The sequence below is a fragment of the Myotis brandtii genome, unplaced genomic scaffold (assembly GCF_000412655.1).
Source record: "Myotis brandtii unplaced genomic scaffold, ASM41265v1 scaffold922, whole genome shotgun sequence".
Taxonomy (NCBI): Eukaryota; Metazoa; Chordata; class Mammalia; order Chiroptera; family Vespertilionidae; genus Myotis; species Myotis brandtii.
Genome location: NW_005371799.1, coordinates 601,716 through 617,083, shown reverse-complemented (window position 1 = coordinate 617,083; position 15,368 = coordinate 601,716). Strand labels below are relative to the sequence as shown.

The following is a 15,368-nucleotide window of genomic DNA, read 5'->3' as shown; positions in this document are numbered from 1 at the left end:
GGGGAGGGTGGGGGAAGGTCAAGGGGGAAAAAAAGGAGACAAATGTACTACTCTTTGTAATATTTTAAGCAATAAAAAAAGTTTAAAAAAACTTATTCAAAATGCAAAAAAAAGAGAAGATATTAGTTTGTAAGAACATGTAATAAATAACTTCAAAATGCAATGCATATTTAATTCTAAAGCGTGCCTTTAACATTTATGTAAAATGTTTTTTGTACTCGTTCAGTAGAAACTTATCTGGCCACTGGGTAACGCTAGCAATAAAACTACTGGTCCGCAATGTGTTAAATATTCAGTTGCATAGCTTATAAGTTCTGCTTTCTGCACAGCTATAGACTAGTATTCAACTAAGTTTTCTGACACTATTTAACCAGGATCTCGTTTCCTCCAGTTAGCAAAAATATGTTTCTTATTTCCTTTTGAGACCTCACCAGCAACTACTTAATGTCCGTATTTCTACCAAAAATATGTTTATCATGACTGAGATATTCCCTAAGACAATATTGGCGTTCTTTCCCATTTCTTCACTTCCTTTTGAGCCCTTACCACTAATGCCTTTAATGTCGATATTTCTACCAACAATCTCTACAAGTCAATCTAGGCTTTTTCTGTCAGCAGCCCCCAACTCTTAGTTCCAAAATGTGTTTTAGTTTTGTGAATCTGCTGTAGCAAATTACCATAAACTTGGAGGCTTAGAACAACAGGAATTTATTGTCTCACAGTTTTGGAGGCCAGAAGTCCCAAATCAGTTTCACTGAATCAAAGTCAAGGTGTGGAAAGGGCCACACTTGCCCCAGCAGCTCTGAGTACTCATTCCTTGTCTCTTCCAGCTTGACTTGTGACTGCACTACTCTAGTCTCTGCCTCTATTGTCACTTTGCTTTTCTTGCCTATTTTATCTCCTTCTAGATCCCTCCTACTACATGTGGTTTTATTTGGGGTCCACATGAAATATCCAGAATTATATCCCCATGTTAAGATCCTTAACTTAATCACATTTGCAAACTCTTTTTTTTTGGCCTTATGAGGTTTTATTCACATATTTCAGGGATTGAAGTGTGAATAACTTTTGGGGGTTGGAGACATTTAGAGTTTGCAGAATACTGTTGGGAATGTTGTAAATACCCAAATGGCAAATTGTTAATATACATAGTTGAAAATTTTGTTTTCTAATAATTGAATTTTCTACTGCTATCATTATACCTTCAATAAGATTTTATGCAAAACTTGTATACTCATACTCTAAGCTCACTATTTGGACATTTTGCATTATTTTATGCTGCACTGAATATAACACATCAATATTTATATCCATGTTTTTTAGACCCTGGGCTGTCTCTCACTGAAGTGATTTAACATCTTTGCTGGAATTACTTTCTATATAAAGGGCATTAAGTATTAAATTTGATATAGTCTGTAAAGTATTTTTCATGTTTGATAAGATCAAAGATAATTATTTGTTTCCTTTTCTTAGCTAAACGAATCTACCTTTGATACTCAAATCACCAAGAAGATGGGCTATTATAAAATATTAGAGGTGATGTATTCTCGTCTTCCAAAAGATGATGTTCACTCTAAGGAATCCAAAATTAATCAAGTTTTTCATGGCTCCGGTGTAACAGAAGGAAGTGAACTTACAAAGACACTTATTAAGTAAGGTTTTAGTTACTTTTATGTTGTATTTGATATAATATTTTTGATATATATTTTTATTCATATGCATAATATGAATAAATGTTTTAAGTTTGTTAAATACTGAATTTTATAGTTTTCTTATTTACAACCTTCTTAAATGGACTTTAGTTTGTTATTGAGTAACATACTTATGTTTTATAAAGAACAAAAATCTTTTTTTTAACTCTTTTTTCCTTTCAACTTAAACCTCAGTAGCTTTATATATTTTTAGTGATATCACATACAGTAAGAAGGAATTTGGTATATTTTATTATTTTCTATTATTTGAAATTAAAGGAGTGTTAAACTATTTTTTAAGCAGACATTTTACAAAACACGAAGTAATCAAATACATTTTCTTTAAAAACAGCCTTCTACTGAAGTTACTTCTTAGTAAATATTGAACACACACATTGATTGACATGTCCAATTTTGCATATTCAGAACAAGCATAGCATCCTTACTTTATCTTCTCAGTCTATGACAGGCCCAGCCAAGTCTCATTTGCAAAACCAAGACTTGGGAGTTGTAGTTTATTCTTCCTTCACCTACATCCTATCAGTCACCAGTGGATTTTTATCTCCTCAGTATTCCCGAAACCACTGCCTTTATTTCATTCCCCTTCGCACAGCCTTGTTGGGTCTGCTGTTCTTTGGTGAACACTCTAGTAGTCTCCTTCATAATTATTCTCCTTGCTCCTAGGATTGTCTCTCTCAACTCTGATTGTTTAACTTCCCTGCCTAAAACCCTTTTCAGGAACCTCATCTTCAGTAGCAGGGTTGACAAACTTTTTTTGCAAAGGGCCTGATAGTAACTATTTTTTGCTTTGCGGACCATCAGTTGCAGCTGCTACCCAAAATCAACCATAAATAGCATGTAAACTAATGGGCATGGCTGTGTTCCAGTAAAGCTCCTTATGGCCGTGAGCTCTTCCGGGAATGCACCTTTCACTTGCTGCTAGCCACTGTTTTACATTCTGTCCTAGGAACACACCGTGCAGTTTATCCCTAGTTATAAGTGACCCTCTTCTCTCTGCTTCTGCTGCCTGTGTATATTTCCCTTTGGCTAATTTATAATTTGAAACTCATATATTTTCTCTTAAAACCTTTCTTCTTGGCTTCTTTTGCTGGACTGCTTTCTGTCCTCCTTACTTCCATTTCTTACCTTACTGTGCTTGTTGCTCTCTGCTTATTGCAGTGTGGTGAAATCCCGGGACAGTGACTTGCTCGTCCTCTAGTCCCAGGGCCTAGTACTCAGTTGGGCAAAAACCTGAACTGAATTGAAGTCCTGTTGTCTGGCATTGTTGGACTTGAGCAGTGATTTCCTTGTCACACGAATTAATTTTTAACCTGGATCTCCTCTGCAGACTGTGCTATGATGCGTTTACAGAGAACATGGCTGGTGAGAATCAGTTGCTGGAAAGGAGAAGACTGTACCATTGTGCTGCCTACAACTGTGCCATTTCTCTTATCTGCTGTGTCTTTAATGAATTAAAATTTTACCAAGGTTTTCTGTTTAGTGAAAAACCAGAAAAGGTAGGCCTTTCCTGATGTGTTTAATACTGCTATCATTATAGGATTTCAAAAGTTAGATTACATCAATTAAAGTTATATCATAATTTGCACCTTCCTATAAAGCTGTAGATGTAATTCTTTGAGTTCCTCATATGTATAAAGCTGAAGTGCTTCTCCATGAATTACTAATTTTGTAGTAACATCAGTAGTAAGGATCTCCACCACTCAGATATTTTTCTGCGATCCTTTGAATTCACAGAACTTGCTTATCTTTGAAAATCTGATAGACCTGAACCGCTGCTATACATTTCCCGTGGAAGTGGAGGTGAGTGAAATTTTTCAATGGTGTTTCTAAGTTAAAAAACTTACCAAGTACTTATACAGGAAAATATGTATTATGCTGAACATATTAAATTGCAGTATTCATATCTGCTTGGAACTACAAACACTGGCACTTTCAAGTAGTTCCACCTGAGGTACAATCTCAGGCAACTGCAACGAAATTCATCAAACTTATTTTTCCCTTTCTCGGCTGGTAAAAGAAAGACAGTGCCAATAAAAGAAGCTGTTAGGACATATCCCAGAAGTTGTTTTCTGAGTAAATTCCTCTGTTCAATGAAATTGAGATCCATTTGGATACAGAATTATGACCCTCTGGCCCTGCTTGTGTTTATTTGGCAGGGTAATGAGGGTGCCATGAGAAGTCATGGGGATAATTGCAAAATTTGCTCTGGCAAATGTGACCAGCTTGATTTTAGCCAAGCTCAGTTTGATACACCCCCTTAAGCAGTTGATGGAAAGGTGGTGGCTGCAGTCTTTCCCAGCCTTGTGGAAAAATGACGTTGGCAGAGAACCAAAGCTCATGCACCGCGTGCTAACGGACAGAGCTGTGCCAGGAGCTGTCATTCGCGTCTCTTCACAGCTGCTGACCGCAACCATGTCTTAGGGTTCACGAGTTCACATAAATGGTTGCTTCCTGCCTTGTGCCCTTTTGGAATAAGACTGGAAACTTCTTTCTAGACATACGTTCCAAGAACTAAAACAAAAAATAACAGCACTAGTTTATTAAGCAGGCGCTTGCTGTGTATGACTTCTGAACTTGACAGCCGCACTGTAAGGTGCTATGACGTATCAGAACCGTTGAGGAAACAGGCTCACAGGTCAAGTACAGACTATTGGTAATCCAGGCTTGTGGCTATAAGAGCTTAGCAAATACTGTCCCAGAGCCCAGGGCTCTGTGGGAATCTGTGGAAAGAGCTTTCCTGAAGGGGTACTCACCTGTCTTTTTTTGTGGATATTGTTTAATACTTCTAAATTTGATAAAAGTTTTGTTTAAAAATTACTTTTTTGCTAGATTGCTACTAACATAGAAAACAGGTGGCCATGTTTCTAAAAAGTCTTAAATTGTGTATTTGATTTGCCTAATAGGTTCCTATGGAAAGAAAGAAAAAGTACATTGAAATTAGGAAAGAAGCCAGGGAAGCAGCAAATGGGGATTCAGGTAGGATGTTATCAAAATAAGGAGAAAGATTATAATGGTTCATATTTGTTACATAATAGAAAAATACCTTAAATACCCCAAAACATTGAAATTCAGTTTGAAAAAATTTTAAGTGGTGAGTGGAAATTCTATCTTGAAATAAATGCAATTAAACTAAACTTTAACTGCATAGAAGATCTCTAAGTGGCCTCAGGAGGCTCAGATAGGTACACTTTAGTGCAAGATTGGCTTGATATTTATTTGTTTGAATATGGATTATATTATTTAGATATATTTAGAAATCTCTGTGTAAAATACAACTTCCATCCTGCTACACCTCACGTTAGCTCCCACCGCCCTCAGGACAGAGCTGTCCAAGGCCCTGACTTCCCCGTCACTCTACTTTCTGCTCATTCCTCTCTAGCAGCCTGGCCCCCTGCCTGTGCCTGTAGGCACTGGGCTCACTTTTGCCTCCGGGCATTTGCATGTATGTTACCTCAGCCTGAAATAACCTTGGCCCCAGATATCTACCTGGATTATGACCTTTTGTTTAATGCCAACTCCTGAAGGAAGTTCTCCCTGGCCTCCCTATGTAAGATGAACCCTCTCTCCACATACACTTTGTTTTGATTTTCTGCTTAATTTTCCTGCATAGCTTTGCTTTCTTGACTTGAGGATAAAATTTGGATCAGTTTCCCAAATTCCTTACATATTTAGGATTAGTTATTTTTCATTAGTATCTTTTCCCACATTTATACTACCTTTCATGGGCAAAATGTACATTGTTAAAATTTTAAATGCAAATAATCTTAATATAGCTAAAAATTGGATCTAGTTTAACTTAATTTCTTTGTCCATGACAGAAGATAACTAGTCAATAATGAGAAAAGCAGAAGGGATCTTTGCCCCGTTTCCTTTTTGCTTTGTTAATCATAGGGGTGATGAAAGCCTTAGTTGATGGTATCCCTTAATATTAACTGAGCTTCAAAAGATGCATTTCTTAATATACTTGAATAATATGTTTTCTTTTTACTTATATTTCAGGTGGTCCTCATTACATATCTTCCTTGTCATACTTGGCAGACAGTAGTCTGAGTGAGGAAATGAGTCAATTTGACTTCTCAACTGGAGTTCAGAGCTACTCATACAGTTCCCGAGACCCTAAGTCTGCCATTGGTCATTTTCGAAGACAGGTGATCACATTTTATTTGTTAAAGAATATTGTTAGCATTTGTAAAGGAAGAGAGGCTGTGTTGTTACCGTAGGAAGCTGCTCTCCATCAGTAGGCTTCAGAGACTAGTATTAGTTTGGAGAATTTTCTAAGCCCAGCCTGTCTTCCTGCAGACACAGCAATTTGATTCCATCACCACAGCAGGAAGGCTCTCTCCCAGGCTGACTCACCTTAGCCAGCCTCTGAGGCTAATGCTTTAAGTGAGAACCGCATTTAAGGATTTCCAGTGAGAAAGATAACTGCTATTGAGACTCAAACGTTCATACTGATATGACTGTTGCCATCTCTCTCTGGAGAGATCGAAGAAGCTCTTCCAATATTTACTGTTACCAAACAGAGATAACTGAATGCACTGATACTCACAAATGGTAGCTTAATTCTTAAAGAGTAAATTCTTGGTGACAAGGGCATAGAATATGGAATGATTTTGATTATTATTTTTTAGAAGTAGAATTCAGTTTTTTTCCTGTGTTGGTCCCAGCAACTTATAATAGTTTCTTTCACATCCTCATTTACTAAGTATTTCCTACACCTCAAGTTGGTGTTGTTTTTGTTTTGTTTTTCTTAACTTGGATTAATCTCACTCTTTTCCATTCATTCAAAGAGAAGACATACCATGTGTTTGTTTCCCCTCCTCTGCCCCTCACCTGTTTCTTTCTCTCTCTGTACTCTCACCTATTAATTTTCTTTACCAGACTTTCAGAGTCTGTGTATGTTCCAAAGTTTTATTTTATCATCTATCGCAGGGGTGGGGGAACATCCGGCCCGCAGGTCGTACAAGGCCAGTGAAGGGGTGAGTTAATTAAATGTTTGACCAAGCACAGCAGGCTAACTTTTTAAGTTGATAATTTTGTATGGCCCGAGAATGATGTTATAAATATCCAAATGGCCCTTCGCAGGAAAAAAGGTTCCCCACCCTTGATCTATGACATTCCTGTCTACATCCCGATCGGAACTCATTCTTCAACATTCCTTTATGACTGTGCTAGCCTTCCTGAAAATGATCTGTTTGGATATTGCAGGCAGGCAGTATATCACCTGTGTGTGCCCTTTGTCCATCTTTCTTATTATCCTTTACTTTGTAAAGTGACATGCTGCTTTTGAGTTTGAAACAATTTCTAACATAGGTAATAGTTACAACACAGAGACATCCCTCAGGATCTGCCTTGTGTCTCGTACATCCTTGTAGCAGAAGGATCCAGACCAGGACCAGCCGGTAGCTCCCCTGTAGTACAATGCCCCTCACTTAGTGTTTGTTCAACTCTTCCTCACAAGCAGACTAGGAACTTTGGCAGGGATATGACAGAGCATTGCTGTGTTCTCCTGTGGGGGAGGGGGTGGCTATCATCCCCTAATCCTACTTTTCACCCACTAGTTTTTAGCAGTCATTGATGTATCTTCCCTGAATCAATTATTTTTTTAAAATATATTTTATTGATTTTTTACAGAGAGGAAGGGAGAGAGATATAGAGAGTTAGAACCATCGATGAGAGAGAAACATCGATCAGCTGCCTCCTGCACATCTCCTACTGGGGATGTGCCCGCAACCCAGGTACATGCCCTTGACCGGAATCGAACCTGGGACCTTTCAGTCCGCAGGCCGACGCTCTATCCACTGAGCCAAACCGGTTTCGGCACCTGAATCAATTATTGCTATGCTGGTTACAAAATGGTTATTTTCTTATTCCATATTTATTAGTTGGCCTTCGACCACAGTGAAGAGCTTTCTCTTCTCCCCATTTATTTTGTTTTAATTTTTATCAGTATGATCTGCATTCTTACCTTGTTCAGTGGGTTATAATTTACCTTGATGCCGAACTGTCCCAAGGTTGGCCAATGGGAGTACCTCCTGCTGGCTTCTTTGTCATTCTTTGGTCACTTCCTTACTTGCTGGCATAGGAAATGTTCACAGGTGGTCTAATTCTTCCCCTGCCTCAGCCTTGGAGTGGGCTGTCTCTCTAGGGAGCCTGGTTCCTGTGGGTGGAGAACAGCAGAAAGCTGCTTACAAGTCTTCTCATGGGCAGAGATAGGAACCATGTCACACACCTGTGCACGTAACAGGCACACACATGCACATCATACGCTCCCACCTGGTTCTCATCCAGGGTTCCTTCAAATTTTTGTCCATTCCAGTTTCTCTGACATGCACTACTTCACTCCCTCTTCTCCTTGACCCCTAAGTCCTCTTCCATACACTGACGCATACCTGGAGTGGGCCTTGAACTACAAGGTGGGTACCCCACTCTCCTCCCCTGTCTCCCTAGATATTGCCAGCAACTTTTGCCCCATTCTGATCTGCCCGTGGTTTTTTTTTTTACCTGAGAAGGAGGGAGGGAGCAGTGATGTGTTTTTAAAGTTGAGTTTGTGTTTTATGTTGCACCCTAGGGTTGGTTTCTCTTTTTTTTTTAAATGAATACTTCAAAGGGGAAGCCATTCATTAGTTCTTTCACCAAGATAATGCCATACATCTGTGGTTGGGCAATAAAAAAGTGTGACTTTGCTCTGGCTGGTGTGGCTCAGTTGGGCATCCCATGCACTGAAACGTCATTGGCTTGATTCCTGGTTAGGGCACATGCCTGGGTCGCGGGTTCGATCCCCAGTTGGGACACGTGCAGCAGGCAGCCAGTCGATGTTTCACTCTCATGTCGATGTTTCTCTCTATACCTTTCCCTCTTCCTTCCTCTCTCTATTATGGCTTCATTGTCACGTACATCAGAGCATCTTGGGTTCACTCCTCATGCCTTCTGTCTGATCGCAAGACCTGAGTCTCTAGTTTTAGATCTATCCAGTCCTTGTGAGCAGCATGTTGAGATACAATCATTCTGAGTAAAAATCATTGTTGATTAGATCTGAATACAGTCAAATGTTATGATTAACTCCTTTGACACCTTACCAGGTCTGTGGAAAGAGGGACATTGAGATTTCTGTGATTGATTTTATGGCTTACTGAAAAGTGTTTTTTTCTTGTTTCATGTAACTCCAATCTATAATAATAAAAGCGTAATATGCTAATTAGTCCAGACAGCCAAACGACCTTCCGGACGACCTTCGGACAACCTTCCAGATGAAGCTGGGGCTGAGAGGGCCAAGCCCCTTGCACGAATTTTGTGCATCGGGCTTCTAGTTGTGTATAAAATTTTCTGTTACAAATGTTATTTACTCCTGTTACTGAAATACAATACTACTCCTTGTCATTTCTAAAATCTCAATTTATAGAAAATATCCATTATCTTTGGGAAGAAGTAGACAGTGGACTCAATGGTTGTAAGGGGAGCACATTTTCAAATACTCTCCATCTTGGAAAGTGACATTCTGGGATAGTTCCTGCCACTAGGACAGACAGCATTACATTTGTCTAGGGCCATTTTTATTCCTCTTTCTACTCAATCTCTGTAAGCACTTGGTAGCCCCAAACTGACTTTTAGCTGTCCAAAAATGTCCTCTCAGGATTTCTCAAGTCTTTTTTTCCTGGAGTGATCTGTGCTGGAAAACATCCCTGACAGATTGTTTAGCCTCAGTGTGTGTGTGTGTGTGTGTGTGTGTGTGTGTGTGTGTGTGTACACGTGCACGCACATGTACATGTATGTATGTGTGAATGAAATTTACTGAACGTGTATGTCAAACCTCAATTCATCATTACATGTAAAAAATGATTATTACTGCTGTATTTTCTCAGAGATTTTATGATCAAGAATGGCGTAAGCCCCAGCTAGGGGGCTTGGTTGGTAGGAGCATCGTCCCATACACCAAAAGTTTGCTGGTTCTATTCCTGGTCAGAGCACATACCTAGGTTCCAGGTTTGATCCCTGGTCAGTGCATGTATGGGAGGCAACCGATCGATGTTTCTCTCTCTCTTTCTCTTCCTCTCTCTAAAGTCAATAAGAAATATATCCTTGGGTGAGGATTAAAAGAAAAAAAGAATGGTTTAAAAGTTTTGTTCTATTGATTACAATTTTAAGGCAAATTGAGGACTTTACAAAGGTTTTCAGAGAAAAACTTTTTTTCAGATTATTGAGAAAAAATAGGTAAACATTATCTTAATGATACTTTAATATTTAATAGCTTCACTTTCTCCATAAAGTGACACTTAATCATGAGACCATTGCTCTCAAGGTGGTGAGGGTTCTGAGGCCTTCAATACACACAGATTTGTAAAAATCTTAGTGTTTCTTCAAAGCAGCATATGTCTGTATATACGCTGTGACCTGAGTGTGACCTCAAGGGAGTGACCACATAGACAAGGCATAGAGGGGAAATAGAAGGTAAGGAAGACATGAGGTTCTGTTTATTTTTTAGTTGTTTAATAAGAAAACATACCAAGTGTATTTGATATTATTACCAAATTATCATTGTTACTTAAGTGTGTATTTCATGATATTGCCCAAAAAGTCAGAATGTCTTGTACACTGAAATTTTAACAGTGTGCTCTACATAGTCGGAGTCTTACCTTTTTGTAGGAGCATAAAGACCCCACGATCCAAGATGATATCCTGGAGTTAGAGATGGATGAACTCAATCAACACGAATGCATGGCAACTATGACAGCCCTGATTAAGCACATGCAGAGAAATCAGATCCTACCTAAAGGAGAAGAGGTCTGTCTGTCTTCAGTATCTTACATTGTCTCACTTCATTATATTCATTGATGTCACATAAGAATGGACATTTAGCCCTGGCCAGTGTGGCTTGGTTGGTTGGATGTTGTCCTGTACACTGAAAGGTTACGGGTTTGATTCCCGGTCAGGGTGCATACCCAGGTTGTGGGTTTGATCCCTGGTTGGGGTGGATAAGAGAGACAACCAATTGAAGTTTCTCTCTCACAGCGATGTTTCTCTCTCTTCCTCCTTCTCCTCCTTTCCTCTCTAAAATCAGTAAAAGCATGTCCTCAGGTAAAAAAAAAAAAAAAAAAAAAAAAAAAGAACATTTAATATCACAGACTAAAACCAAATTTCATATCAAATAAACATGATTTTTGCTGTTCATCTTTTACTTTGTCATTGTTATCTCATAATATCAAAATATGAAGTTATTTTAGTCTACTTTTGAAGGTAATTTTGAATGTATCATTTCAGGGTTCAGTGCCAACACATCTTCCTGCTTGGATGAAATTTCTTCATGACAAACTAGGAAATCCATTGGTATCATTGAATATTCGTCTCTTCTTAGCTAAGCTTATTATTAATACAGAAGAAGTAAGTCATTTATTATTTCTTTAAATATTCTTTGCAATTATATGCATCTTCTTTAAAAAGCCCACAACAGCCTGGCTGGCGTGGCTCAGTGGTTGAGCATAACCTATGAACCGGGAGATTGCGGTTTGATTCTGGTCAGGACATATGCCCAGGTTGTGGGGTTGATCCCTGGTGGGGTTGTGCAGGAGGCAGCCAATCAATGATTCTCTCTCATCGTTGATGTTTCTATCTCTCTCCCTCTCCCTTTCTCTATGAAATCAATAATATATATATATATATATATATATTCAGGTCACATATATATAAAAATAAAATAATAAAAATAAAAAGCCCATACCAGCCCAGCCGGTGTGGCTCAGTGGTTGAGCATTGACCCATGTACCAAGAGGTCCCTGATTTAAATCCCCGTCAGGGCACATACCCAAGTTCTAGGCTCCACTCCTAGTCCCCAGTAGGGGGTGTGCGGAGGCTGCCAATGTATGTTTCTCTCTCATTGATGTTTCTATTGCTCCCTTTCCCTTCCTTTCTCTTTAAAAATAAATAAAAAACATTTTAAAAAACAAAATTTTTTAAAAATCCCTCAACAAAGAAAGATGTTCTCTGAATAAATTAACCAACCGTATTTATTTATTTGCTCAACATCATTCTTTTATCATTTTCTTTTTAAACATGTAAGTTAACTTCTATTGAGATAGAAGTGATCTTTTTATAAGTGTATGTGTGGGCAACTTTCTGATGGCTGCCAGCCTTCTTTGTTGTAGTAGCAAAGAAGGTGGTAAAATTATTCCTGTTAACTCTATGTGAAAAACAACTGAGTCTCTTAGATAGTTGCTGAATTTGTCATTTGGTCTGCAGGTAGCACTGTGTTAGGGAGGAGCATCTTCCACCAGTGGAGTTAGGTTAGATTTTTTATTTTTATATATATTTTTTATTGATTTTTTACAGAGAGGAAAGGAGAGAGATAGAGAGTCAGAAACATCGATGAGAGAGAAACATCGATCAGCTGCCTCCTGCACATCTCCCACTGGGGATGTGCCCGCAACCTAGGTACATGCCCTTGACCGGAATTGAACCCGGGACCTTTCAGTCCACAGGCCGACGCTCTATTCACTGAGCCAAACCGGTTTCGGCTAGGTTAGATTTTTCAGAGAGCCCTTGAGTTATGTGTTGTAAAGTAGCAGTGGGAGTTTACATTCTGCTTAGAAGCAGCAGTATGAGCAGAGATAGCCCCTGAGAGAGCCAAGCATGCCTGCTCTGACGCACAGACCAGGGGCACATGGGACAGTATGAGTGGCATGGTTACACGTCCGAGCGGCAGGCAAGCTGAGCCAGGCCTTCGGGTCCATGCAAGGACCTCGCTCATTCGTTGAGTGGTAGGGAGCCACTGAAGGGTGCTAAGTAGGCTGACTTGGTCCACTTGGCCCCACAGAAAGTCCTTCTAGTCGGCACTGCAGATGTGAGGGCCACGGGGCTCTGGGGAGGTGGTTGAGAAGGCTGACCTGAGACTGCGCAGAGCCTGTTCCTCAGGGTCATGCTTAATTCCTAGCTCCTGCGGCTGCCTCAACAGGTACCACAAAACGATGGCTTAAACAACAGAAAATGAAGCCAGAGTTCACGATCAGAGTGTTGGTAGGGCTGATTCTTTTTTCTTTTTTTATAATAAGATATTTCATGTTCCAGTGCCAGCTTTATTTTAACTGAAATCATACTTTTTAAAAGGACAGATACAGTAAATAATAGGAAACAGGCTTAAAATTTGCTCCATGTTCAATGTAGAAGTTTCCCTTAACAGTATACGATTCCATTCAACCCAAAATTATAGACTAATTTCTGTGTAGCTATTACAGTTAGTCATTTCAATCTACGAAAATTGTATATTAAGTGGACATTTTCAAAATTACTGCCTCAAATCAAGATTCATGTTAGATTGAAAAATGCACCTGGTCATCTAAGTTGGGGCAAATAGTTCTCTTGTTTTGTGATCTAGCTACATTTATACTGTCCTCAGCCCAGTCTCTTCCAGACTTCATCAGGATTATAAATGTAAAGAGTACCAGCTTTTGGTGCTCTGATCTGACCTCCTCAGTTCAAAGGACTAAAGATATTAGGTAATTTCCAGGTCTAAGTTAAGGCCAGAAGTTTAAATTGGTAGCTGTTTTTGGAACAGATGCATCAGCTCATGGTCTTTGGGGTCAGAGATTAGGTCAGCAGATATTTTCCTTTCTATATTTCCTTTCATGCTGTCCTAAACATTTTTGTGAGAAAAAATCTATTAGGATTTTCTTCTGACCTCAGATACAAATACTATTCCACAAAATTAATAACTTAGCCACAGATTCATTACCTGCTGCCTTCTTAAAGTCATTACTAAATAACCTGTTTTAAATATATATATTTTTTCTATGCTAGATGAGAACAGTAAAATAGAGTTGAAGCAAAAATACTAAATTTCATTCAGTATATTTATACTATAATTATTTGAATTATTAATATTGCTTAGTAAAGTTCTTTCATCTCTTAGAATCTCTATTTCAAGCATAAATACACCTTATTTAGTGATATTTCTAAACAGTTTTGAGATTTTGTCCCCCTTACAAATGCAACTCATATTTCTAGTTAGATTCTTGAGAGTTCTTTTTGTGACAGACATAACTTAGTGAGTATCTTGAAACTTTATTAAAGTGTAATGATAAACAAAACAAGCCAAAAACAACACAGAAGTAAGTATATACAGGTTATATTAAAACTAAATGTTTAACTCTCAGGATGAAATCTCTCAGAGGAATCACAAAACTTATCTCCCTAATTAAGGAAGCTGTATAAACTCTACATGCAGAAAGATACCTCCAGTTTCCCCATTAGAATCAAAATTGCAAATTTTAATTTCTTGAATAGTTTTTAGAGAGTAAATGGAAAACCTATTTTAAATCCAAAATATACTTTCTTGAATATCTTTGGTTTTAAGGTAGTAGTTTACAGAAGTAGAATTTAAGTCCAAAAATGTTCTGCTCTTAACCTTTAAATTCTGAAGTTATATAGACTTAATCCAAGTCATACAGCAAAGAATTCTGAAAACTGAATGCACACTGAGTCGCATGATCTTTAATATTTAATAATCGGCACACTACCATCCTGTATATTGGTTTCTTTTATGTTGTCAAAACCAGGTATATTCTGAACTGTTAATTCTTCCTCTTCAGTTATTACTGGTTCTTTTAAATTATCTTTCTCCTCATTTGAGTAAACAGTACCTTTTTCTTTTACAAATTCAGGTTTCATTTTTGACTCAGGTCGCTAAGATTTTCCAAATAACGTTTGGGACACATCAAGAGACTGTTGCAAGTATTCAGCTGAACCACAGCTGTCTATTTCTAGTACTTTAACTGGTACAGATGAATCAGAATCAGTTGTTGAGGTGGTAGGATGTTCTATATTTTCTTTTTTAGTTGATGACTTCCTTGGTTGACTTTTTCTTCCTTTCCATGAAGCAGTTTAGAGTTACTGGGTTGGTTCTTTCTGAAAGTTGTGAAAAACAAACTGTTTCAGGGGTCTCTCCTAGCGTACAGTGGCCCCCGGTATTTCTCAGTATGTAGATGGTGTTCTCTGTGGGTTTTCAAATTGTCCCCTCTCTGTGTCTGTCTCCTGTGTACCCACTTACCCTTTCAGTAAGGACACTGACATTGGATAATCTTCAAAGATCCTATTTCTAAGTAAGGCCACACTTAGAGGTGCTGGGAATTAGGACTGCAACATTCTTTTTGGGGACTGAGTTCAACCCCATCACACTCAGGTCACATGATTTCTAGCTCCCATTCCTGTAAGTGCTGACTTGATGTCTAGCAAACAAGGAACTGGTGTTTTGAATGATTTCTTGGGAGGCTGGGTGTGGGTGCATGGTTTGACAAGCAAACCTGCTGAATTTGTTCACACGTGTGGATATGAGGTACCTCTGAGATATCACTGGGAGATTTCCCAGAGTGTCATATGAATCTGAAGTTCAGGAATTATCCGGGCAGTGGTTTTCAGGAGATGTTCAAGACAGTCTATTGTCTTATGGAAGAAAGATTAGAACTTGTATTTACATTTTAAAAAATTTCAACCTTGAAATTTAGCTATTAGTTATATTTTAATAATATAGTGAAGAAGTTTGTATTTATAATTTACAAATAAACCAGTAGGCATACATAGAAAGAGTTCAAACTTTTTATATATATGGGGGTGCATAAATAAAAAAGACTTGAGACTGCATAGATTTAAGCTGTGAGAGTAGGTGAGGAA

At 38.4% G+C, this 15,368-nt stretch overlaps 1 protein-coding gene across 1 annotated transcript in view; it reads left to right on the top strand.

The window, feature by feature from the left end:
• Window positions 1-15,368, top strand: part of LOC106724664 (DNA-dependent protein kinase catalytic subunit-like) — a 32,841-nt gene that overhangs the window by 14,299 nt on the left and 3,174 nt on the right. Inside the window, exons 7-13 of the mRNA XM_014532901.1 lie at window positions 1,474-1,652; window positions 3,040-3,208; window positions 3,447-3,512; window positions 4,616-4,688; window positions 5,712-5,860; window positions 10,356-10,493; window positions 10,971-11,090. Of these exons, the coding sequence (XP_014388387.1) occupies window positions 1,474-1,652; window positions 3,040-3,208; window positions 3,447-3,512; window positions 4,616-4,688; window positions 5,712-5,860; window positions 10,356-10,493; window positions 10,971-11,090 (894 nt within the window). The remainder of the gene's footprint in view (window positions 1-1,473; window positions 1,653-3,039; window positions 3,209-3,446; window positions 3,513-4,615; window positions 4,689-5,711; window positions 5,861-10,355; window positions 10,494-10,970; window positions 11,091-15,368) is intronic.